A 26297-nucleotide genomic window follows, 5' to 3' on the forward strand; every position below is an offset into this window, starting at 1 on the left:
ATGCTTGACCTGGCAGAGGGCCCCTCCAGAGTTCGAACTCACCAGTCAAACTGCGTGGGAAGGAAGGCCTGGTGGGAGGAGCTGACCAAGTGGACTAGAGGGCACATTGGCAGTTGTGTGCACTGGGCCAGGAGTAAGCCCGTTCCCACAGGTCCCTAACTCCAGGGGCCTTAGGCTGATGCTTAGCAGCGACTTGCCTCAGTGAGGGGGAAAAGTAGCCCTAAGCAGAATTTTGGTCCCACCTAGCAGTTCTTAAAAGCATGACACCAGACGTTCCTATTGGTTTTCATGTAATTTAACTTTATTTGAGAACAAATTCTGTAATACAGAAATACCCAGCACTCAGGAAGGCAAAGCTCGAAGTTCCCGGCATACAATAGAAAATTGTAAGGCACACTAAAAGACGGGCAGGAGGGCCCGGGACTGGGACTGGTGGCAGGGAGGCTGGAGGACGATGGTGCTAGGGCCATTCAGGGACACCCTCAGACCTCTCTGGCTGTAGACCTGGGCTGCACAGTGGAATCACCTGGCAGCTTCCAAGACCCTGCACTCTGGCCACACTCCAGAGTGTTGTGTGGGCTTTCTGGGACCAAGCGGGAGGGTTGTTCTCTAGTGGAGGAGGCATTGAACAGGTTCTGAGGCTCGTCCTCCGCCTGTGTGCTTGTTTTAGGAAAAGGATCCAGTTTTTGGATTAGGAATTAAACTGTCAGGACCCGTAAAATAAAGTTACTTAAATAGTAATTGAAGGTGGACAGGTGCATTTACTAATTATATTTAAGTACTATATATAATTATTATTAATAATTTCACAGAGTCCACTATCTGAAATGTAGGATGGATAAGTTTAAATTTTTATATCAAATTCTGTATAAGGGTGCATTAGGGAAATTCATAATTTGAGTATTACCCTGGGCGATTGCTTTCAGAGGGAGGAACACCTGCTTTCAGCATGAGGGTGTCTTGGAAGCTTCCTGGGCAGGGGCATGTGGCTAGAGTTGACAGGTGTGACCCTCCCCTTTGCGTTTCTCCAGGGAGCACGAGCTTTGCTGAACTTCTCTTCAGAGCCAAGCAGCTGAAGATTCCCGTGCGTGCTTTGCTGAGGTTGGCTCCTCTGCTCCTCGGAAATCCACAGCCAATGGTTATGTGACTGCGTCTGGGATAAACCCACCTTGAAATGGGACTTCTGCACACAACGTGACCAAATGTCCAAGCTAAAGAAGCATTTCTAAGTTTTATAATACAGCTAGGGGAAATGACCTGAACACACCTCACTGTATTTTAAAATCTGTTTGAAATATTCCAGAGAATCTTGCTATCAGCGTTAACATTATATGATATAAAAAAGTGAGTTAAAATTTACTTTTGTAAATAAAGTTTTTGGTTGTTTTTCAAAACTCCTGATGATTGCTTTAGTTTTAAAGTCTTTGAACTGTGGTGGTTCAGGTGAAGTGTTGGTGCTTAAAAATGTAAAGTTTTAACAGAAGCTATGTGGTAAAGTTTGACTTTCTGCTTCCCCAAAAGAGCTTTTAACATTGCCTGAAATGTCACAGGTGTCCCATCTAAAGTAAGGTTGTTCTTCCCGGAATGGTGGCAGACATTCTTTTGGTGTGACACCTCTCACAGGAGCTACGTACTCTTATAAGACTTGCCGATGGGAAGTGCTGTGGACTGAATGGTGGCCCAGGTGACATGTTGAGTCCTCACCGCAGAGTGATGGGACTTGGAGAGAAGGCTGTAGAAGGTAACTGAGGCTAAGTGAGGTCATGAGGATGGGTCCCTGCTCTGATAGAACTGGTGGCCTCAGGAAGAAGGAGAGAGACCTTGCTCTCAACACCATCTGAGAACACAGCAAGGAGGAGGCTGCCTGCACGTCAGAGGAGCCCTTGCTAGGACCCCCTCTGCTGGCTCCCTCATCACGGACTTGCAGCCTCCACAGCTCTGAGTAATGGATTTCTGATGCCCGAGCCACCCCCAATGTGTGCTCTTCTGTTGAGACAGCCCGAGCAGACCAATATATGAAGCCTTCTGTAAGTAGCTGAAATATGAAACGTCCAGGACCCAGGAGTCTTCAGAAATGATATTTAAAAGAAAACATTCTGCACAGGATTTAGAGAATGTCTGCGTGCCACACAGGTCTCCTGTTCCCAGCCTTGACCCAGGGGGAGGAGCTCCCTGCTGGACTCTGCCCAGGCCCCAGGCTTCTGGAGTAGCCAGGGCCATGTGGCAGCTGGAAGCTGCAAGATGTCACCCATTGAGTTCACGTTTCTTCCATATCCTGAATTGTGATGTTTAAGCCTAAAAATAAATATTAAAGCAAAAGAGAATGTCTTCATTGAGATTTTCCCAAAATCTTGTGTGACGCTTTCCTCCGCAGGGGGAGCTGGACTTGAAGGGCTTCAGCCAGAGGCCAAGTGTCCTCCCCTTGCCCAGCAGCCTGCTCCGGAGTGAATCATGGGAAGGATGGGCCGACTGCTGGGGCAAGACTTGCTGCCCTCCATGCTTAAACAGTTGTTCTAGTTACATAAAAAAATGTTGAATTAGGAAAATTCCATCTGAGTCAAGATTTGAATAACCCAGGGAGCACTTGTCTAGCACCTACGAGGCCCTGGGTTGTATCCACGGCAATGAAAAAAAACTGAGGCACTGCCCGGCCAACAGTTCCCCCCTTTACTCGCAGTGGTTGGTGGGTGATGTGCTTTTCTCTCACCATGGGAGGACTTGGGAAGCGTTTCATATTTAGATACATATGGACTCGGCGGGGACAGAGCGAGGCGGCAGAAGGTGTGGCCACAGCATCGTTGGGCCTGCTGAGGAGATCGCTGGCTCTTGCCCTTGAGCAGACACATGAGGATCCTCACAGGGCACTTTCAGCTTTCTATGAGGCTCGAAAAGTCTCACGTCCAGAAAGTTAAACCTCCTCAGAGGCATGTGGGGGTGCTGAAGAAGCCCATCTGGTGGGGAAGGATTTGGGTGCTGAAGTGGCCCACATCACCTCAATTAAGGCTGGAAGCCAGCTGGTCACCTTGGTCAATGGGCCGCGAGGCAGGTGGAGTAGCAGCCATGTCTCTGTTGCGTGACTCCTGCTCCTCAGTGACTCCCTGTCCATCTTACCTGATGTACGCAGCTAGGAATACGAGTCACCACTTCCGTAGGCAGCCGGAACTGAAAAAGCAAGCGCACATTGGGACAGGTCCTCCTTCCCAGGTGGGCGCCGATGCCTGTGCTCTTCCCTCGAGGGGCTGTCGAGGGACTACAGGCAGCTCTGAGGCAGAGACACCAGGCCTGCTGCCCTGCTCGTCACAGCCCTCAGCAGGCTGGGCTCTTGAGCCCCTGCCTACTCCCCACCCTGAGCTGCCACCACCACCTGCCCTAGCCCAGGAGACTCAGGCAGTAAGGCCCAGTGTCCCAGTGGAAGGACGGCGCCAGGCGGAGCTTATGAACACATTAGAGAAGTAGACAAATGAACGCCCGCTTCATGTAACTTATTGGAGTTAGACTCACTGTATTGGTCTGTGTGTTGCCTTCTCGGTCACATTATAATGGACATCTTCAAGTTTTTTCTTTTAACTGAAAATATTTCTTCGTTTTGTGTGGTATAACACAAAATTGGCATTTTAAAATAAACACTTTATACTAAACTCAAAGTCTAAAAACAGCTATCTTAATTCCCCCTTCTACTCCCACATGCTGGTGTGAAGGCCGGCCTTACCTCTGTAGTTAATGGGTCCGCCTTGAGTCTGCCTTGTGAAGCTGTAGACCACATGCTCCAGGGACTCAGAAACGCTACATCATGAGGGGTGGTCATGTCCCTAGGGGAGCTTGACAGAACAGTGGGAAGCTAGTGCCACTTGTGTTTCCTCATTTGTCTTGCATTCATTTTTGTGTGTATCTTTCACTTAAGAATACTTCAGGGTGGAGTGTAGCTCAGTGGGAGAGCACTTGCCTGGCGACATGCAAGGCCTTGGCTTGACCCCAGCCACACACACCACACACACGCGCACATACTCTAAGTGCTTACTGTTGCATTTCAGAGGTTAAGAATCACTGGCTGGAAACGTTGAGAGGTAATGTGTACATTTCTGAAGTTGAAGGCGTTTTCAGCCTATTGCTAGTAGTCGGCAGAGCTGCAGCCTTTCTGCCCCTCCAGATCTAGATGAGTCAAGTGCAAACTCTCAACTCACATCCCGCACAGCTTCCTCCAAATCCCCATACCAGTGTCATCTCACTGCCCATCCCCCCTTGTTTGTGTGTCATTTCACGGCGCCCGGGGCCTAGCTGGGGACTGGATGTCCACTTCGGGCTTTTGATACCTCTTCTCTATCTTAAAGGGTTTTCCCTGTGGTGTCAGGTGGGAAGAGCCCATTGGAGGCCCGAGGGTGGAGCTCTGTGCTCCCAGCATTGGTTGCAGCAAACAGCTGGGTCCACTGGCTGCAGCAATCTAAAACCAGCTAGAACAGGTGTCCCTACCTCTGCATTCCTGGTGTGTTGCTAGGGCTTCTGTGCCCTCTGGTCACTGAGTCCCCACGTCCACACCTTTTCTGCTTGGGTTCCTGTGCAAACCCTGGAATCTGAAAGCTGTGTAGTCTCACGTATTAAGACAGGCACTGGACATGGATCCCACACTGAATAGGAATGGACTTTGCAAACCAAGACACTGAATGCAAAGTCTTATTGTGAAATCCTAGAACTTTAAGATCATTTAAAAATTGCCCCAAAGGTAATTTTATACAATATTTTTGGATTTGCCTGTGGAATTTTCCATTTACTGTGTCATGTCTGTGCTCAGAAAGTTTTGGATTGTGGAGCATTTTAAATTCCAAAATTTTGGATTAGGGATGCTCAACTTGCACTTGACTGTGGGGTCCCTGGGAACCTTGTAGTTGGCAGAAATTCCCTGCCAGGTTCTCTCTGGCCCTGGCAGTTTTTTCCTATAAGCAGCTCTGTAATAAAATTGCCCATCTAGAATAGCTACACAGAGCTGTAAAACCTGAACCTGAGCAAACCAAATCTCAGGGGACCAGCCTAGGCCTCTGGATCATTTAATGCCTGGCCATGTTCCCACCTCCCTGGGGTCTGGATGCCCAGGGCCTCCCACCCCATTTGTGTGTCCTTCCTCGTCTATCTGAAGGATTCTGAGCCTGTTTTTTCCTTCCCTCTGTATCCAGATCATAATTCCTCCTCTTACTTTGACCTGATTTACCTTCCTTTCCCCCAAATCAATGCATCCTGAATCCCTGGGGTATCATCTCACACGCAGTGTAGTATGAGTCGATCTGAAAATTTTTCTTCTTGTAGTGAGTTCAAATTTATTAAAACAAATAATACGGCTGGTCTTAGCAGTGTCTTGTTTATATATTGTATTTGCTCTATTTCTTACATTAAATTTCTGTGTATCTGTTCTGTTTTCTTTGCTCTTTTAAATCTGTTGTATGTATTACTTTTGGCATTGGGATGGTCGTGTTTGTGTTCTCATCTCCTTCTGGTACCTTGGCTTCCACTGTTTTCTTAGCTCTCCTCCTCATGAGCCCTTCCCCTCCCCCTCCCTCCCTCTCATCTTTCAAGCTGGGCTATGTCCATATTGCCAGGATGTACGCTGTGGTGGCAGATGATTTCTTATTTGTGCTTTCGTTTCTGCATTGGGTCTACACACCAACACGCTCAGCACTGCCACCCTTCGGTCCCCTGGCTGAGACTTCTGGGTCATCTTGTGGCATAGGACTCCGTCGGGTAATCTAGTCCATTATGCAGGAAGCGCTGCGAGTAGAGTCCCAGGACCCTGCCTGTCTGCAGGGGCTCTGCTCCTCCTCTCATGGCTTCTCTCCTTCTGCACCCACTCCTTCCCTCCTTGCCACCTTCCAGTAATTGATTTGGACTCATCCTTCCAGTTCCTCCTCCTTGGTGGTCCAAGGCCCTCCCTGGACTTTCCCTTCTGCCTCTCCCTCTCCTCAGTCTCCATTGAAGCTCCTGTTCTGGGGGTCTCCTGCTGGACCCTTCCCGAGGGCATGCAGGGGTTAGGGCTTGGCTGGCTGACATCTGCTTAAAGATGGGCAGTGGTTCATTCGGCTGGTTTGGATTCCCAGCTGCAGGCCGCCATGGTCCATGCTCACCCTGCATCCTCTTCCGTCTGTCCTGCCTGTCTGAGGGAAGCCCCATGATGCCTCTACAGCTGCCTGGAGCCTGGGAAGAGGCAGCTGCGTCATGGGAGGGGGAGGGGGAGGGGAGGCAGGGGTGGGCGGGAGCTACAAGAAAAGAGAAAGAGCCATCAGAGCCCAGTGGAGGCAAATTCCTGTGCATCACACATGGGATTGCATGGAGGATGGAGCCACCCGCACTTCTCTGACTGACGGGACCCAAGGGGGATTCTGCTATTTGTTTTTGGAATTTTGAGATTCCTGATAAATACATGTGGTTGTTTTTGGTCCAATAAAACAAAAACAAAAACACAAAAAAACCTGTGGATGAATTCAAACTTGGATGCACAATTAAAAAATACTATCAATAAATATAAGAGAAAGTCCTGGAGACTGAAGTGGAGTAAATTATATTCCATGTATGTATGATTATGGTAAAACAAACCCCAATATTATAACTATAATGTACTAATAGAAACAAAAAACTTACACCAACTGTGGCTTATAGCACCCTGCTCTCCTCTCTCCCCTTTCTGTGTCCCCAGGCTCAGAACAGGCCCATTCCTGCCCCGTGTGTGGCATAAGATTGTCCCAGTATAGCCTTATGCCCCGCAGAATTTCTTGTACATTTGACTAGTGGCCTCCCCAACCTAAGCGAAGCCAAAGGGTAAAGGAAATCTAAACCAGAGGAAGCACACTGAGCATAAGTGGACAGGGGATGGTTTTCTGCCAACACATCTTCTGGTATGTCCCTCACAGCCACACGTAGGCGCTGTCTTCCTTTTGTTCCCAGGAATGAGATATATATGTGTATATATATACACGTGTATGTATATATCTTATATATTATATAATTATATAATATTATGTAATATAAGTATTATATATAATAATAATAATAATTTTTTCAGAGACCAGAGAGCTCTCTGGTAACTCCTTCTGCCCCTGAGAAGAGACGCCAAGTGCATCCTCAAGGATCAAGCTCAGGGCATTTGCTTCCTGTGGGAGCAAAATGCAAAACACAGGAGCAATGTGGGGATTCATCTTCTTTCCTCCCAAGAGCCACTGTGGTAAGAGTCTCTTCCCCAGAAAGAATGACCTCAGTGTTTTTCATGTATTTATGTTTAAAAATTTCAACTCAGATCAAAATTCTGCAAAGATTGTTACCCAGAAAAAAGCATTTCCAAGAGGGTTCCTTTAAAAAAAATATTCAATTTAAGACTTTTTTTTTTTAAGTACTGGGGACTGAACCTTGGGGTGCTCTACCATTGAGCTACATCCCTGTCCTTTTTCCTTTTTATATTTTATTTTGAGACAGAATCTTGCAAATCTGCTGATGCTGGGCTCAAACCTGCCATCCTCCTGCCTCAGCCTCTAGAGCAGCTGGGATTACAGGTGTGCACTTGCCTGCAAACTGAGACTCTGTGTTGCACATTACATAACCCTGGAATCACAGAACTTTGATATAAACCTTTTCTTTACCACAGGCGTTCTCAGAGCCCTCACTATCCTCACATGTGAGAAGAAATTCAGGGACAGGTTGCAGCAAAGCGTCCGCTTCTGCCAGCCCAGCCTCGGAAGTGGCCTCAGGGACACGGCAGGGGGTGGGGGACTGGCTCCCCTGCAGGGGCCCCAGCTAGGACCCACTCTCACCTGGACCATCTGCAGCCCCTGCTCCACAGCCCTGCCTGTTGTTCCCAGGCCCTGGGAACCTAGGGGGCGCACTGGCGCACCCTGCTCCAGACCCAGTGGTGTGGATTCTGGGCCTGGATCTGAAAGGGAAAAACGCAGAGGTGAGCCCGGAGGACGGCCGCCCACACATCTCCAGGTTGCCTCCTGTCTCCTAGCCTCCCCGATTGTCAATCCCCACAGACCTCCTCACACAGCTCTGGGGTGACCCAGGCTCGGTGCCCCATGGCGTGGAAGAATTCCACCTTGAGCTTCAGGAACTCCTTGTAGAGGTTGGGCCAGTGCTCCTTGCCCAGCAGGAACTGGAAGATGCTGCGCTTGGGGGTAGGGTTGTCCTCCTCCATGTCAGAGGCGATGTAGCTGCCATGGGAAAATGGGAAGCTTGCCTGTTCGTAACCACAACTCCCTGCCTCAGAAGGACAGGCAGGAGAGGTCACAATGGAGCTGACCAGGAGACAACCACCTATCCAGGAGATAGGGTCTGGAGAGGCCTTCTCTGCAGGGTGACCTGGATCTGCTGGGCCCAGGGCACCCTTGACTCCAAGCCTGGGGCCTGTGCTGTGCTCAGTTGAGGACCCTGTTCTAGCTGCCCCTTGTTTCTCAGGGGCTTCCTCCCTCAGTCTCTGGGCAGCTGGTGGTGCTTTCGGGCTATTTTCACCGTCTCAGGGCCTCTTCCCTTCTCCCATGACCACCTGGCTCCTGGAGGTCTCAACCACTTTGTGGTCAAGAACAGCCCCAACTGGGCACGTGGCATGACTGAGCCTTGCTGATGGGGCGACAGGAGACATGCCATTCGGGGACTTGGGCAGATGGAGCACTGCCCTGAGGAGTTGCTTACAGAGCCAGGAAGAAGTGGACCCTGTTGTAGAGGTGTCCAGGAAGCCCAACACGGCCGAAGTACTCCACCACCATGGACAGCAGGTACTGTGGGGGACATGGGGAAGTGGCCTGAGTGGGCCCTGCCTCCCCATCAGAAGGCCAAGACACCCGGGAGAGCCTGGCTGGGGAGCTCATGTGGAAATGAGCCGAGGGGCAGGGCAGAATGGCAGTGTGCCCCTTCTTTTTTCTGGCCTTGAGAGCAGGCCCCTGCAGGCCTTCTCCTGACATGACTCAAGATGCCTCCCCGGCAGCCCCCTGGGGGTGGGACCCTGAGGACCCTCTCCCCCTCACTTGGGATCTGAAGGTACCTTGTCAGACACTTTGAGGAAAATGTCGGCCTCCAGGAAGCTCTGGATAACAGGATCCTCTGCAGAGGGAAGCAGACAGCAGCCATCTGGAGATGAGTGTACATGGGGGAACCCCTGTGTGGGGGCCTTCAGAGGAGCTCTCCAAGTGAGCAGCTCCAGGAGGACAGCAGCCGCCCTGCCCCAGGAAGGGCTGGCCTCAGAATGCGTGTCCCTCCCCTGGCCCACTGGAGGCAGCAGGGGCGTGAATGTGGGACTATTGCTGAACCCTCAGTGGGGGCATGAGGGCAGAAGAGATTTGACCTGGTTCTCAAAGCTTAACAGTACCTCCACCTGAAAGCTTGGACATGTCTCCAACTCTGTGACACCTCGCCCTGATACTTTGTCACGTGTGACGGTGCTGCGCTGCCCTGCCCCGAGCACTGTAAGATAGAGGCCGCAGCCCCTGCCTGCTGGGCCTCCTTCCCTGCAGCAGTGAGCTGCCCCCTCCCTGGGCTCCTGTGGCTAGAGCTTTCCCCTGAGAGCACCAGGCCCTGTGTACCCTTCCCCTGGCCCAGGACAGGGACACTTGCACAGGGGTGCCTTCTCCCATCCCCTGCCCTCGGAAGAGCCCTGTGCCCAGAGCCCTGTGATGGTGAGGATGCCCACACCTGTGAAGTCCAGTGGCTTGCGCGGCTGAAGAGCTGAATTTGGAAAGCTTAACTCATGTGGCTAGTGGATGCTGCGTGGGACAGTGTGACCTTGGTGTTGTCCCCAAGCCGCCACACTGGGTCTGCTTCTGGGCCCGATGTCATCTTCTCAAGTGGCCCTTCTTGAGCCTCCTGCTTCCTGACAGTCCCCTCTCCCTTCCACCCGCATTTCTCAACATCTTCCTCATGGCGACTGCCGAGACCCCTGCTTCTGCAGGTGGTGGTTTGTTTTCTGTGTCCTCCGCTCTGTCCTGACTGGTGCAGTTGAGCCATCCCAGCAAGGGACGGCTCTCCAACCTGCAGCCCCTTCTCCTGCCCCCCAGGACTGTGGCTCAGGAAGAAGCGCCCTCACAGCTCCACAGGACCAGGCGCTCTACGTCAGTGCCACCTGCACTCCAGGAGGGAGGCCAGCCCCAGTTCTCTACAACTCTTAGTTTCAAAGGACCCTGAGCACGTCACCAGCTGAGAACCCACCCAGAAGTCGGTAGAAGGCTTCCTGGTCCTCAGGGCGGTAACTGGGCCTTCTCCTCCTGTTCATCCTCAGTTTTGTCCCCTGAATGTGGTCGACAGTCCATATGTTCTTCTGTCCCCTCCTCCTCCAGAGCTTCAGCTGGGAAATGGCTTCTGAGGAGGCTGCTGTGGAGGCGGCAGAGCTGCCCTCCTGGGTGGCTGGGGAACACAGGCCCCGGGTGAGCAGGGCTGCGGCCCCCGGAGCTCCTGCACCCACCCTCCCGGGCCCCTGACCCCAAAGATAAGACCTGCCTGGGAGGACAGGTGCCAAGTGCTCACTGGCTCTTCCTAAGGTCAAGGATGCTTGAGGGTCCAGCAGGGACATACCTGCCTTGGCATTCGCCCGCTTCTTCTTCTGGCCCTTCTTCCTCCTGCTTCTCTGCTCAGGAACAGCTGCCGAAGAGGCCAGAGGGCTGCTGTTCTGTGGGGCTGCAGGGAAAGGGCAACCTGTGACCATGGGAGGGACACTCCTGGGCTCCTGCCTGTCACCTGCCTTAAGGAACTTGCAGATGACACCTAGCAGCATAAGGCAGGAATGGCCACTGTCCCCTTTACCTTTCTCTATAAGAGCAGGAGCTAGTTGTTCACCTTTTGTCAGCAGGCCAGGGTTGCACTCTGGGGCCTCATCCTGGGGGCCATTTGGCCTGGGTAACACCTCTGTGGAGACAGTTATCCCGTCGTTTGTCTCTCATAGCTACAAAAGCCAACAGGAAGTGACCACCTGGTTCTCCCTGACGCCCCCTTGCCATGCCCTTGCAGAGCCTGGCTCAGGCGAGTCAAGAGAAGCGAGTCAAGAGAATCCCCACCGGGCTGGGACCAAGGTGTCTGTCATTCATCCATCCAGAGATCAGGGGCAAAGGGGCTACTGGCCACACACACCTGCCTCCCCATCCATGACTGCTGCGCTTCTGACCCTTCCTGTGGTTCTTTTGGTTTGGAGCTCGGAGGCAGCTGGTGTGGACCTCACAGGAACCCTGTCTTCCCTTGGGACAGAAGCATGTAAGGGACCCCGTCTGATTCCAACCAGAATCTTCCTTCTGCTTGACCTGCTTCTTGGGAGACCATAATCATTTAAATTGTAGTAATGGTAGCTAACAATTATTGGTTACTTGTTAAACTTTAGATGCTGATCTGTGCACTAAGAAATACCTCATTCCATCCTTATAAAGTGTGAGACAACTGTTACAATTCACCTGATTTGTGGATGAAGGACCATGACTCAATTTATCTGGGTTTGTCCCTTGACCATGGCCAGAGCTCTTGGGATCTGCCATGAGCACTCACGTCTCAGCTGAAGGGAAGAGTGGCAGTGAGTGCCAGGCGTGTTCCCATAGGGTCAAGCTGGGCGACACACATACTTGTTTCCTTTGTCACCAGCTCTATGTACAAGTCCTTGGAAACAACTGCCACTTCACAGGCAATTGAGGCTGGCTCCAAACGATGCCAGAGTGGCCCCTGCCACTGTGCCGAGCTCCCGAGGCCCTCGAGGCTGCCATGGTGGCCAAGTTCCTCTGGGCCTCCTTCCTCCAGCTTCACTTGGCTCACCTCCTGCCCACACTCCCTCCTGTTCTCTCTCCCTCCTGACTTGAGGCCTACTGTGTCCTGCTTCACCCCTGCCATTCATCTGACGTTCAGAGCCATGCCCCCTTCTTCCCTGGGATGCCTCAGAGGAGCACAGCTCAGTGCGGGGACCGCCCAGAAGAGGAAGAGTGACACCCTCCCTGTGAGAGCAAGGTCACGCTCTCTCCAGACCAAGGCCCAGGGCTGAGTCCATGCTCACCAGACAGTGTGGAAAGAGCACTGGCCATAGCCAAGCGTTCAGGATCCAGTGGCTTCCAAGATTCCGGAACCCTTGTCCTGACCACTGATGACCTCATGCATTCTACCAGGAGCTGCACACACAGGAGAAGCCCACAGACCTCCAGGGAATGGCATGTCCTGGTCTGGACACTGGGGTCACCTCCTGACATCCCAGCTCCACTTCCACTTAAGGCCTTGTCCTGTGTTCAAGTCCATTCATGGTTCCAGGTGAAAGGATACGTCCACACATCGGGGACTGAGACAGCCCCACATTGAGAGTGGACTGATCCCTCATCTGTAATAAAAAGTCGTTTTTTATTGTGTTCAGCTATTATCATATTAAAATGAAAAAAGTTTAAACTTTTATATTGTCCTTGTCCTGAGATAAAGAGTCACAAGCAACAAAAATTCACAGAGATCCTGACTCTGCTTCACCAAATTTTCCCTAATGGTAACAACTTGTAGACCCATAGTGGAATCTCACCACAGAACATTGAGATTGGTACAATCCACCAACCTCATTCAGATTTCACCAGATTTAAATGCAGTTGCTTATGATTATGTACTCAGTTCTGTGCAGTTTTACCTCCTGTGCACACTTGTGTGACCTCCATCAGGATCACAGTTCTATTATGAGGATCCTTCATGCTTCCCTTTTATAGCATTCCCTTCTCCCCAGTCCCTGGCAACCACCAATCTCTTATTCAACTCTATAATTTTGTTATCTCAAGAATATTATATAATTGGGGCTGAGGATTGGGGATATAGCTCAGTTGGTAGAGTGCCTGGGGTCAATCCCCAGCACCACACACATAAAAAATTATATATATAAAGTATATAACTGGAACCAGGCAGTATTTTCCATAAATCCTTCCAAGTTGCCTGAATCAACAGTCAATTCCTTTTTACAGCTAAGCAGCACTCCAGGGTGGTAACTACATGAGTTAGTCAACTTTCTGTTACTGTAACAAAATACCTGAAGCTATCAATTTAAAAAGAAGAAAGGCAGTTATGGGTGTGGCTAAGTGATAGAGCACTTGCCTAACTTGCCTAGAATGTATGAGGTCCTGGGTTCAATCCTCAGCGTCTAAATAAATAAATAAAAGGTTTAATTTTGGTTCACAGTTTTGGAGGTTTTAGTTTATGTTTTATTGGCCCTATTGTTGGGGTGAGGCAGCATATCTTGGCAGGGAGCATATGGCACAGTAAGCTGCTTGGCCAGGAAGCAAAAAAGAGAGGAAAAGACCCTAATTCCTTTCAAGGACATGCTGCTAGTGACCCAGACCTGCAATAGTTCTACCTCTTAAAAGTTCCACCACTTCCCAATAGCACCAGCACTGGGGACCAAACCTTTAACACAGGGGCCTTGGGAGGACCTTCTAGATCAAACCACGCCTGAGCACGTTTGGTTTTGTAAGAACCTGGCGTCTGTGTTCTAGAGCACCCTCCCATCTCACGTGCCCACCAGTCTCTGATGGGCAGTGCTTATGTGACCGCTATTTTAGCCACATATCCCTGTGGTTTGATCAGCATTTCCCTAAGTTAATGAGGTTGAGTACCTTTTCATGTGTTTTTTGTCATCTGTGTGTCATTTTGGTGAAGTGTCTGTTTATATCTTTTTAAATTGAAAAATTTTCCTTCTTTTGACTTTCGAGAGCTCTTTATATATTCTAGTTGCAAGTCCTCTGTCAGATATGTGGTTTACAAATATTTTCTGTTAGCCTTTATATTTTTTTCTCTTCCAAAGTCTTTCACAAAGCCAAATGTTTAAATTTTGTTAGCACTTAAATAATGTTTAAATTAAAAACAGCTTAGTTATCATTTTCTCCTTGTTTGGAATGGGTCTTTGGTATTAAGTCTAAGAACTTGTCACCAAGACTTAGGTTGATAGATTTATCCTATATTTTATTTTCTAAAAAATGTATAGTTTTAAATTTACACTTAAGTCTGTAATCAGCTTTGACTTGAATGTGTGAAGTTTGTGTGAGATGTGAGATGTGAAGTTTAGGTTGAGTTTCATTTTATTCGTTAATGGGACATTGCTCCACCATCGTTTATTAAAAGGGGTTTTTGCTTGGTTGGATTGCTTTTGTGCCTTTGTTGAATGTTGTGTTTCTATTTCTGGGTTCCGTATTATGTTCTGCTAACTATATTCTGTGACTACCCCTCTGCTAATACCACACTATCATGGTGTATTATGCTGAGTATAGAGTAGATCTATTCCTCTCACTCTCTTCTTTTTCATGCTTTGTCTCTCCATCTGAGTGTTTTTATCATGAAATTAGTTTTTTTCAATTATTTTTTTCTGCATCAGTTGATGGGAACAAATGAGTTTTCTTCTTTAGCTTATTGATACTGTGAGTTGCAGGTATTGATTTTTAAATGTGGAACAAGACTTGCATTTCTGGAATAAATTCTTCTTGAGTCATGGTGTATAATTCTTTTTATATATTGCTGTATTTGATTTGTTAATATTTCATTGAGAATTGACGCATCCATTCTGGTCTAAAAATACTCTGTATGGTTAAATTTTTAAAAATTTGTTGAGTTAAAATAGTATCTGCAGCCAGGTTTGGTGATGCACACCTGTAATCCCAGAGGCTGGCTTTGAACTTGCCAGCCTCAGCAAAAGCAAGGCACTAAGCACCTCAGTGATACCTGTCTCTAAATAAAATACAAAAAGGGTTGGGAATGGGGTTCAGTGGTTAAGTATATCTGGGTTCAACCCCTAGAACCAAAAACAAACAAAAAAGTATCTGCAGAAAATTTAATTTAATTTTAGAATGTGAAGCACAAAAATATTGATTAATCTTAACCTTATTATTATTAACAGTGCATCAACATGCAAACCCTCGAAGAGGGCCCTGGAAAACAAAATGGGCTTTGGCTGAGCTTCTGAATCCTGTTGTCGTATGACATATCTGTGCATGCTCAGACGATATCTTGGATGTAGGTTCTTTAATTCCAGATTATTTGAGGAACATGAAACAATGTGTACTTTTTGAGAGTTGCATTATTTACCCAATATTCTGTTACTGATGTCCAACATGCTGCTGTCTTTCATTTTTACTGTTCTTTTGTTTCACTCTATCATTTATCTATCTTTTGGACATAGATATTGTATGGCTTCTAAAGTTTTTCTATTATGAGAAGTGGTGGAATTTATAGCTCTCTTTATCTCTCTCTCTCTCTCTCTCTCTTTTTTTTTCCTTTTTGGTTCTAGGGATTGAACTCAGGGGCACTCGACCACTGAGCCACATCCCCAGCCCTATTTTGTATTTTATTTAGAGACAGGGTCTCACTGAGTTGCTTAGGGCCTTGCATTGTTGAGGCTGGCTTTGAACTCACCATCCTCCTGTCTCAGCCTTCCGAGTCACTAGGATTACAGGTGTGTGTCACCAGGCACAGCCCTTCATCTCTTTTGTTCCTGAAGCCTGTTCCTCTGATATGAGTTTCATCTGGTTATTTTGAATGCTTTTCTTCTTTCACTTGTTTCAGGCGTGTTCTTAATTGCTCTCTGAAGATCTTCTGTCTTAGCAGATGTTCTCTGACACTGTCAGCAGAAGGAGGGCCTTGCCTTGTTCTGGCCAAGCCAGAGTGGGAGTCCATCTGCTCCATTTGGCTCTGTCACACTGACTGTGAGGGGACGCCTCCTTGCTGCTGGTGGGGGCTGGGCCTCAGGGTCTCCATGCAGCATCCACCCTTCCTGCAGAGGCTGGGCACGGATGAGCTCCTGGATCTCACTCGCCTTGTCTAACACCACCCAGGGGAGACTGGGCAGTCAGGGCGCCATGTTAAACCAGCGGGGTGGGAGCCCCGCTTCTCCACCCAGCCTCTGTGCTGCGGCCACCTTTCCGTTTCCTGGTGTTTGGTTGGCTGGGGTGATCATCAGACAAGGTCACAGATGGAAGTTTTCTGCCTGGATGCATTGGCCTTTCCTGACCTGGCCAGCCAGAGCAGCTCCTCTGGGGGCTCTTCTGTGTTACTTGTTGGCATAATTTCCAGGTTGCTGGCTTCTCCAGCACCGAATCTGGACTGGGGACCAGAGGACTTAGGACTGTGTCATCTCTCATGTCCTGGTCCTCATTAAGGCTTCTGTCCATTTTTGTGTTTCTTGTATGAGGGACAGACAGACAGAAGTTCATTTACTCCATCTTGCCAGTGACCAGAAGAGTCAGGAAGAAATCTGAATTTCCATTTAGCCATTGTTTAAACTTCATTCAACAGAGGAAGAGGTTGCCCTGAAAATAAAAATTAAAAATAATTTTAAAAACTATTAATTGAATTAAAAGTAAGCATCAGCAAATCAGGAAGAAAAATGCAAACGGAGAGTGTGTGGCAGCTTCATGCCTGCTTTCTTTCCCCTCCAGTGTGTGCTGTTATTCCCAGCGATGGTGAGAGTTGAGGTACATGGCAACATTCAGAGGATACGGCACTTTTCTTTTCTTTTTTTTTTTGAAGGAAAGCATGGAATATGGTTCTGCAATTAAAAACCAAAACCATGTTTTGGGTGGACCTCAAGGCACTCAGCTCCGTAAATCAGAATCGAGGGTTCCACACTGCATGACTCCACTTAGGTAGCTTTAATAAAGTGGGAAACCACGCAGAGGGAGAGCAGATTAGTAGTTGCCAGTTCGGGGGGAAGGGCTGGGAGGGAGGAGCTGTGGCTGTAAGAGAGCATGGGAATCCTGGTGACAGACATGTTATGTGTCGGGTGGTCGTGTCACGCCACATGTAATAAAACTGCGTGCGTCCCCCACCCCCCACACAAAGTGCATGTAAAAGTGGTGAAATATAAATGACATGAACGGTCTGATCAGTGGCAGTGTTTGGGCTCAGACTTGGGTCATACCTCTCCTGCTGGGGTCAATGTGCTATATAGTCAGTGGGTCATTACCACTGGGGAAGAGCATGAGGGACTTCTCTGCATCTCCTAAAACTAACTACATGTCAATTTACAGTGGTTTCAAAATGAAAAGGTTACAACAATAATAAAAAGGGGGTTGGGGAGAGGAGAGAATGGAGCTGTGTCACACTTCCATCCCTCTAGGCTTCCTTCCTTCCTTCCCTGGTCAAACCTGGACAAAATGGAAGTTCAACTTGGTTTCTGCTCCATGGCCCTGTGCTCACAGAGCATCTTGTCCTCTTAATTGCATGGGGCTAGTGGCTCTTTCTCCCTGTGCTGTTGCTTTGGCTGAGTGACCTGCAGTTTGGTCCCCTTCTGGAGTTGACAGGACACCTGACTTCTGCAGGCCCATTGCTCCCCAATGGGCCCTGATGCCATGGGGATAGTTATTTCCTCTGCAGTCCTGGGGCTGCATCCACTGAGCCCTGCTCTGTACAATGATGCTGAAGGGCAGTTTCTCCCCAGACCCCTGGTACCCCTCTCCTACCAGCAGAGAGCAGGTGTCTTTCAGGAAGGTCCACATTTCATGCAGACTTTGGTCGAGGTCTCAGTTGTGTGCCAAGGGTGAGAGAAGTATCTGTGAATTAGAAAGCTTTTGTGACCATTTGGAGAAAATCAGAATTAAACCCTAGAGTTGTAAAACACTTATGTTGTGCCAGGTACTTTCAAATCTCTCAAGGTAAACTATGGGATCCACCTGCTGGGTCAGCAAGATGAGGTGACCCTATATTAGTGAGATATTATCACCTCACTTCAATAGCAAATGGTTTTATTTGTAGAAACTGAGATGCAAAGAAATGAATGAGCTTAGGGAACTTTGCCATAACTTGCAAAATATCTGCCTAGACAGCTTAGAAATTCATATATATTTTAATTCAAAGGAGACATGATTCCTAGGTACAATGCACAGATTTTCTCTGAAGTTAGAGGATGAATGATAAGGAGGTCTTGGAGGTGATATGAATGTTTTCAGATTCAATTTCTAAAACATGCACAGTCATCACCTCTGACTGCAGATGGCCAGCAGTTGGTTCAGGATGAGATGTACTTGACTTTCCTACATTCTGAACCTTTCAGTTGGGCTTGGCTATATGTAAGAGAAGCACAAGTCTCTGTGGCATAAGCAAAGGGATGGGCTGCTCTGGTCAGCAGGTAGCCTAAAGATGAGAGTCCTTTCCTTAGTGACAGTTACAGTGGCAAAGCTTTAGAGTAAAAGCCGTGCATTTCCTGGGGATTTCGAAGATTGGTGGATGTGAGAAGCTCTGATGAACAGTCGTGGAGGACACACCCTCTGCAGGTGAGCAGTGAGCCTGGGACTCGGGGCAAGTGCGGCCGCTGCCCACAGACAGGATGCTGTGTGAACTGAGAAGGAGCAGCCTGGGCTGGGGCGACATTAGGGTCTGGAAAGTCCAAATGCAAGGATTTGCCCCTCAGCCCAACAGCTCTCTCCCTGTCTGTCCCTGCAGCGTTGCTGGGAAGGTGACCGAGCAGGGCTGGTCGGCAGTCTGCGTGCCGCAGCCTGTGCATTCCCGTGCTGCCGGGTTTTGGGGAATAGGAGCTATGTGTGACTCCCACACCCCAGCAAAGGCCAAGTCCAGAATCACTCGCTGTAGCCCAAGAGGCTGGGGATGGGCCACCACGTTGTCCACGTTCTACATTCAGTGGCTGGATGTAAGTTCAAGGTGGAGATTGCCAGCCTAGCTGCGGTACGCCGTTTACAGAAAACACACTTTAAATACAAAGACACAGGTGAGTTAAAAGTAAATGGATGGAAAAAGAAGAACATGGCCATGTCTAGAGCCATGGGGAGGGACTCGCAGAGGCACAAGGAGGCGAGGCTCACTGGGGGCCGTGGGCCTGTGAGGTGGCATGGCAGTCTGGGGTGGTGGGGAGAGTCTGGGCCAGAGAGTGTTACAGTTGGGATTTGAGTGTCCCTAAAGATCCATGTGTTGAAAGCTTGGTCTCCAGTCCCCAGCTGCTATTGGAAGGTAGTGAGCATGGGCCTCATGGAAGGAAGGGGTCACCAGTGGTGTGCTCTCAAAGGGAATATTGGGAGCCTGGCCCATTTTTCCTCTGTCTGTAGGGGTTCTGTGTTTGGGATTGGGGTCCCGGATGACTTCAGGGCTGTGGCATGCTTGCGCAAAGGCATAGGATGCCCGGTTGCTATGGCAATGCCCTCCATGCTAGAGTCTTATCAGCGTCAACCTTAGTCTTAGGCACATAGCTTCTGGGTTAAAGGAACTTGCTTGCTTGGTAACTACCATGTTTCCCCAAGCTTCGGTGCTCCTAACAGTAACTTCAGACAGTGGACCTCCTTGAGAGCTGCACAAAGCTCCTGATACTGCATATTGTAACTGTGAAATGTAACTGCAGAATACTCTAAACAATAATGTGGTTATGGTATCAATGACCTAATGGAACCTATTGGTATAAATAAACATGGCTGCTTGGACAAAGGGCCACTCTGCCACCTTCCCTGCCTCTGCACCTTGTCTCTGTGTCTCCCTTTATTTATTTCTTTACATCTCTCTTTGTTTTCCAGCTGCCATGAGGTGAGCAGAACTCATCTTCCCTATGTTCCTGCCTTGATGTGCTGTGCCATCACAGGCCCAACGCAACAGGACCAAGCAATCATGGACTGAAACCTCTGAAACTGTGAGCCAAAACAAACCTTTTCTCCTTATAATTAGATTATCTCAGGTGTTCTGTCACAGTGACGACATGTGATTTACACAGACTCCCCTTGCTCCTTGACTCTTTCCGTTGGAAATAGTAGTTTCCTCTTCCCTCAAGGAGGCCTAGAAATGCCCCCAGCAAGCAAGCTGCCTGAGGATCTCTAGGTCCACAGACCTTTCTTTTTCTGGGACCCTCTGCAGTCCTGCTGGATGTCCTGGCCAGGGAAGGAACACACAGTGGTACAGCCAAGGTCTCATGTACTTCTCCACTTATAGGTCTGAGGGAGAGAAAGAAAAGCAGTCCCCTCATCATGGTAGAAGGGCTTTGAGGACTGGAGTACAAGTAGGAGAAAGTGTCACTCAACATGCAGTTCCTCCAGGGTGTCATTATAATAACACTAGGAATTCAGGAATCCTTGGTTCCCTGCCAGCACCGCTAAACCCCATTTCCTTATCCATAAGGGAGTGGCCTCCTTTCCTCACAAGGTTGTTGGTAGGCCTGGCTGATGTGCATCTTACCCGCAAGGCCTTCGCCAGCCAAGGCTGTTAGATGCAAGGCTGCTGGGGAAAGGCTGGGGTTGGCTTGGAGTGCCCCCTGGAGGGGAGAGGTCTGAATGGCAGCCCGTGGACGTCCTTGATGCTGTGAAGAAACTTTCCAGACAGTGGACAGTGTAAATTGATTCACAGGACTTATGTGCTTAGGGAGTTTTACTTTACAATTGTTGTGACAATGTCACCAACTGAAGTGGTTAACACGTGGAAATATTATTTATGTGAATGCAAAGTAAGCCAGGTGCCTAGCTGTTCCATGGGATTTTGAGGAACTACCTCCAAAATGCATGGAAGAGTGTTTTGAAGGAGTTAACAGTTGCCTAAGCGTGAGGAATTGAAAATGTCCTAACTGGACAGGATGAGCGGTGTACACAGAGCAGTTGATTAGAAGCTCGAACACCTGCGTGGAGGCTGGTCCACATCGGGCTGTTCCTCTCCCAGGGAGGTGGGAGGCATTTTCAGCTCCTGCTAGTGGTCTGTGGTCACATCTGTAGGCTTGTTGGGTAGATGATTGTGATGGTTAATGTGAATCGTCAACGTGATTGGACTAAGAGATGCCCAAGGTTAAGAGCTTCTGGCTGTGGACAGAACAAAGGGTGGAGGAACAAGGCAGTGGCAGCAGACGCCAGCTCCAGTCTCTGGAGTGGGTGCTGACTGCTGCTGTGGTCACCTGAGGACCTGAGTCAGACTCTAGCTCCTTCCCTCTTCCAGAGTAGACCGTGCAGGGCGACTCTCCAGGGAGTTCCAGGGCCTCTACCTGGGACTGGGGGTCATTGCTCCTTCTTGTTCTGAGGCTCCAGCTTCTTGGACCGAGCAGCTCTTGGTTCCTCCGGCTCCCCCGCCTGCAGACGGCCATCATGGGACTCCCAGCTTCTGGTTGTGAGTCCACTTAATAACCCCCCTTAAAGTCACACCTGCATATTCCCCCTGTTGACTCTGGCCTCTAGAGAACCCTAATACAATGACGCCCAAGGGGAGAGTGGGCTGTGCTTGAGCCCCAATCCCCGTGTACACATGCTGGGCCGTGAAACCAGTGTCTCTGCAGAAACAGCATTGGGGGCTCTGCATACCACAGGTCCACACGTGGGACCACAGAGTGGCTGCTAAATGCTCTGGCCAGGGCATTGCTGTGAAATAGCAATTGCTTTCTCCTTGGCTGCTGCTGAGCCCCGACATGGCTGGAGGTCGGCTCTCCCTATTTGGCACTCTGTTTGTTTAAAGGGAGAAAACCCTTGCTCAAGGAATTGGGATTAGTTTTCATTTTCTTATTATTTTCCTGTTGATTTTCATTGTGATCAGTTAAGTGCCTGGGTTTACGTGCACGAGTTGAGTTCAGTGCCTGCCTGCTAAGTTCTTAAACATCAGGACAAACAAAAACAAACACGACAGGCACACAAGGGACGGATCGCGGTTCCCCGTGAGGGTCTCTGGTGATGCCCAGGAAGGGACGGCGCGTGGGTGGAGAGGAGTGGGAGCGGCTGGCACCATGACAGGCGTTCAGGTGACGCAGGCTGGTGCAGACACAGGATGGGACATGGGGGTGCTCAGATTCTGTGGTGGGTGGGGAATGAAGGGAAGGTGGGAGGTGAGGGTGGAGGAGGTGGCCCAGAGCACATCAGGGTCTGTGAGGGGATCATACCTCTTCCTGGGAGGAACCAGGAACAGGCCACGAGGGACTGCAGGCATCGAGATGGCCAAGCTGGGGTGCAGGCCGCTGTTCTCACCCCCATAACCTGGCTATGGAGCCAGTGGGTAATGTGTGATTTCACATGTGGAAGGCTCTTGAGAAGGGCCGAATGTGACCTTTCAGTGGCCTGAGGGAGTGGGGGGGGGAGCGACAGCAGCCCCCACCTACCCTGCTGTCTCTGTGGATGTGAGGACCTGGGGGCAGGGTCCCTGCAGCTGGGCAGGGGAAGCTGGTGGCTGCCCCGAAAAGGAGAGAGAACTCACACTGTCCTGTAGGGTCCCAGGACGTCAGCCCAAAGGACCCTGGTGCCACCTGCAGTCCCATCTCATGACCAGGGTTTGCCTGTCCACCCCCCTCCCCCACAAGAAGCCCTTCTGCCTGGGTTCCTGTCCCTTGGCACACATCATGGGGCCTGGAGGAGGGGCCCAGATGGTGACTCAGCAGACCCGTGGCTGCTTCCTTCTCTGCACTCCGTGCTCCATGCCTCTTCCCCTCTGCCATCTCCTCGGCCACCGTCTCTCCTCTTGTCTTCCCCTGCTGCCCCGCAGGCCCTGTGAGGGCAGCTTGATGGCCAGGGAGGGACCGACATGGTCGGGAGACACAAGTCCATTCGCAGGAGCTGGCTTCTCCTTGGAAGCGGAATCTCCCTTTTTGTATCCATGAGAAATTTCCAGAAAGAGAATTGGAACCCACGGGGTTTTTCCTTTTCTGTCCCAGGCCAAGGTGCCACCTTGGCGGTGAACAGCTGTCCCTCTTCCTTCGTCACTGTGCTTGCCTGTGGTCAGAGGCTGCTTCTGCTGCTGCCTACCTGGCCTGGCTGGCAGGTCTGTCCCCAGGCTGGGTGCCACTGTGGGTTTGCCCTCAGGCCCCACAGCCTGGCCTACAGAGACCTGCCCTGTGGGCTTCTTGTTTCTCCATGGTCACGTCTGGCTTGAAGTCAGGCTGGCATCTGGAGAGCTTCCCGTTCACCTGAGTTTTATGCCCTGCTTTGTGGATGGGCTCCTAATGCATCCTGGGGTGGAATCTTCTGGCTGCCCCTGGACCTTCCTACTCTGCTCTGCCTGTTGGAGAGAGAAGGAGAGGTCCAGTTGCCAATGAGTCCTGTGTGCTCCGTGTGGCCAACGCCGACCGCCCTGTCAGGTTGAGCTGTACCTGCCTCCCCTTTCCGCTGGCGTCCGAATCCTCCTTGGCCACTGTGTCTTTCCTTCCCTATGGCCCTTGTCACCCTCCGCCATCCAGCATGCTGAAGTTCACGCTCTGTCCACTTACGGAGTGGAGTACATGCTCCCTGGTGGTGTGGGTCTGCTTTCGTTCGTGGATGTCTCCTGCCTGCGTAGAGTGGTGTCTGGCACTCATGTAGTGTGTGCATAAATGAAGGACAGCTACTCAGGATTCATACGAGTACCAATTAACCAAAAGAAAATGCTCAGTGGACTCAGAAGGTGGGATTCTGGGGTGAGAGCAACTCTCTATGAGACGCAAGAGAAGCACCAATGAGGAGTTTTCTGGTGCCTTCCGTAGAGGTTGATGTCGCTCTCATGGGACTCGGATAGTTCCCCTGAGAGCACGGGTCACAGAAGAGCTGGCCTGGCTCTGGCTCTCTGCCTCCCTGTGGTGTCCAGTGATCCATGCCATCCCTCTGTACCTGCCATTCTGATGCCATCTGCCATGAGGCACTCACAGGGGCCAGATTGTTGGTGCTGCTGAATTTGGACTTTCAGCCTCCAAAACTGAGCGGAAGAAACCTCTTTCTTTTATAAGTCACAAAACTAGGCATTTCGCTACAGCAACAGAACATGGACCAAGCTCCCGTTCCTTCCTGGCTCTCTCCACCTCCTGACCATGACACAGGGCATCCTTGGGGCTGGTCTGCTGTGTCCTATGGCTACACTCTCTTCCTGTTCAATTTCATTCCTGTCTCTGTCTCCGTGTATCCTTTCTCACCCACTGAGGACACCCAATTCCATGCCCCTGGCCGCTCCTGAGTGGCCGCGTACCTCTTGTGCTGCGTTTGTCCAAGACTGTGCAGCTTGCAGGGCAGTCTCCACCAGCCTCCCGGGGCTGCCCTGCCGCTGTCCTCCTGTCCTCCTCATCTCCACCCCACCCTCAGGCTCCCTTAGCTCCTACACTCTGGAGCTGCTCGCTTCTCCCTCCTGCGGGCTACACCGGCCCATCCCAGGGGTAGTGACCTTTCCCTGGGTGACCCAAGTAGAACTTCCACTTGTCTCCCTCATCCTGTCATGCACGCCCCAGGCCATTCTCCACCCAGAGCCAGAGCAATCTTCAGAACTCTCATATCTGATGGTGTGTGCAGTGAGTCCCCTTGCTGGAGGTCGAGGTGACATCTTTAATGGAGAAGGCCACTGCCAGCCATCATCCCCTACTCTCTCTGACTGACTCCTCAGTGCCCAGGAGCAGAGTCCCTGTGCCCAGGGCTTCTGAAGACGCCTCGCTCTGCTTGGAGTGCTCCTCTTGCCTGCGTCACCTGGATAGCGCCCACACATTTCACCTCCCCAGGAAAGCCTCCCGGGCTGCCCGCCTTGGACGCCCTGCAGCAGCTGCACTGCCTCATGTTTCATTATGGTGCTTTCTACTCTGGCCACTTGCTCACTGTCTGCATCCTCTACTGTCCTGGAAGCTGAGTGGGATGTCGTGCTGCTCTGCCCACGGGGCTGGCACAGAGTAGGCTTTCAATAAACATTTGGTGGATGAACAGGAGCTCCGCTGAGGGTGGAGCTGGGCTTCCCTCGATTCTTGGCATGGTCTCCAGATGGCTGTGCAGCTGGTTTGCTTTCTCCTCTGGGATTCTCTGTGCCCCCGAGGCCCTGCCAGAGGTCTGCTAGACTCTGCCCCTGCCCCTGCCAGAGCGTCACGCTCCACCCCTGCCACTTCTCACTACCAGCCAGGGGCTGCTGGGCAGGGGCCTCTGTCCTCTGCTTTTCTGCCCACCCTTCTCTCTCCCTGGAGTCCGACACCACGTCTCCCCGCTGCCCTGCCTGACGTTCCAGCAGCACCAGCGACGGCTGATTTTCCAGGACTTGAGAGGAAGCCATTCGCTGGCATTAGCAGAGACACCTGGGGAACAAGGGACCAAGGAGCCAGACCTGCAGCTGGCCTGCACTGTGGAATGCCTTCAGGTGTCCTGCTGTCCTTGAGACCGAGGTCTTCACATGCTTCACACAGGTGGGGTGACTGGAGCATGACCTAACCTCTGAGTTCTCTTTCTCCATGAGGACGCAAGGGGGGCTGGGTAGGTTCTACCGATTGCCGTCTCCAGATCCTCCGTCTCCAGCTCCTTCATCTCCATGCTCATCCCAGGACTCTGTTCTGAGAGGCCAACTTCAGCTTTGCAAATCAGAAAGGAAGTCCCTGGGCCGGAGAAGCAGGAGGCACTTTTCTCTGTCCTTTCCCTACACACACTTTCTTCCCCTCCTCTTATCCCCCTGAAGCCACCCCTTCCTTCCACTCCCAGGCCCCCACCTCCAGATTTCTTTAAAAGTCAAACACAAAGAAAATTGTCAGGAGGGAGATTAGGTATAAGACCCTTTTATTAGTCCTATCTTCCAATTTCCTGTGGACTTTAACTTCTCTCTTTCTTTCATGTGGGACTTAATACCCTGTGATATGTATGAGAATGTGCCAGGAAATGGAATTTCCATCCCCATTCCGCCATGCCTTGGGCAGAGGGCCCAAACCCTCTCCCTTGCTCTCTTCCTGGCTGTAACAGGACCCGTCCTGCAGCCCATAGGGTTTAGCTGTAGCATCTCATATGAAAATGGCACCAGAGAGCTCTACCCAGTACAAAGTGTAAATAAGTGCATGTGGGTATGATTTTTAAATCTCCACCATAGGCAGGCCGTGGACTGCAGGCAAAATCTCTGCAAGGAGCCCAGAAATGAGCCAGATGATCCTTCTGACACCTGCGCTCTACTTTGGTGTCCCCCAGCTCTCTATGCAGCTACTGCACAGCAGGCTCCTGCCTCAGTCGCGTTGCCTCTGGGAGGAGGACAGGGCAGCTCTGCCTCACACCAGCCTGAGGGCAGACACCAGCCTCCAAGCGGGACATGAGGGCGGGTGCTATAGGATTTGCATGAAGTTTTTCTTCCTTTCTCTTCAAGACAGACTAGAACAGATTACAGGGTCCACTAGAAAGAGCGAGGAGAATGCCCAGTTTCTGGAATCTTCTTCCTGAGGGATGGGTCTGTCTCTGGGGGGGTTGCCATGCCAATGAATTCTTTTCCTAAGTTTCAGGTGTGGCTCTAAATAGGATACCACTGATTTTTAAAAAATGTACCTTTCAGAATGGTGTAATCCTGTTTGGAGTGGTCACACTTGGAGATTTTATATATTTGCTCCCATTATTACTCAAAATTCTGTGAAGGGGCTCCGAAGGTGAATATCCTCAGTGGTGGCAAATCTTACTGCAGTAAGATTTGGTTTGAGCACATCCACATGCTTGTCAGCATTCGGACCA

At 50.4% G+C, this 26297-nt stretch overlaps 2 protein-coding genes across 6 annotated transcripts in view; one reads left to right on the forward strand and one right to left on the reverse strand.

Annotated features, from left to right (window-relative positions):
- The window catches only part of Anapc1 (anaphase promoting complex subunit 1), a 77750-nt gene extending 76356 nt beyond the window's left edge, over nt 1-1394 (forward strand). For all 5 annotated transcript variants that reach the window (XM_071601819.1, XM_027952062.3, XM_071601821.1 and 2 more), the window contains one exon: nt 1032-1394. In XM_071601819.1, the coding sequence (XP_071457920.1) occupies nt 1032-1147 (116 nt within the window). In that variant the 3' untranslated portion in view covers nt 1148-1394. The remainder of the gene's footprint in view (nt 1-1031) is intronic.
- A 6449-nt stretch (nt 1395-7843) lies between these two features.
- LOC114105560 (putative speedy protein E7) lies at nt 7844-25130 on the reverse strand. The gene is made up of 8 exons (XM_071601262.1): nt 25085-25130; nt 24773-24898; nt 10531-10632; nt 10168-10362; nt 9008-9066; nt 8659-8744; nt 8006-8180; nt 7844-7903 (listed from the first exon to the last, which is right to left on the reverse strand). The coding sequence occupies exons 1-8, from the start codon at nt 25128-25130 to the stop codon at nt 7844-7846; spliced, it is 849 nt and encodes a 282-aa protein (XP_071457363.1).
- Between the last annotated feature and the right edge of the window lie 1167 nt (nt 25131-26297).

Source organism: Marmota flaviventris, chromosome 14, assembly GCF_047511675.1.
Source record: "Marmota flaviventris isolate mMarFla1 chromosome 14, mMarFla1.hap1, whole genome shotgun sequence".
Taxonomy (NCBI): Eukaryota; Metazoa; Chordata; class Mammalia; order Rodentia; family Sciuridae; genus Marmota; species Marmota flaviventris.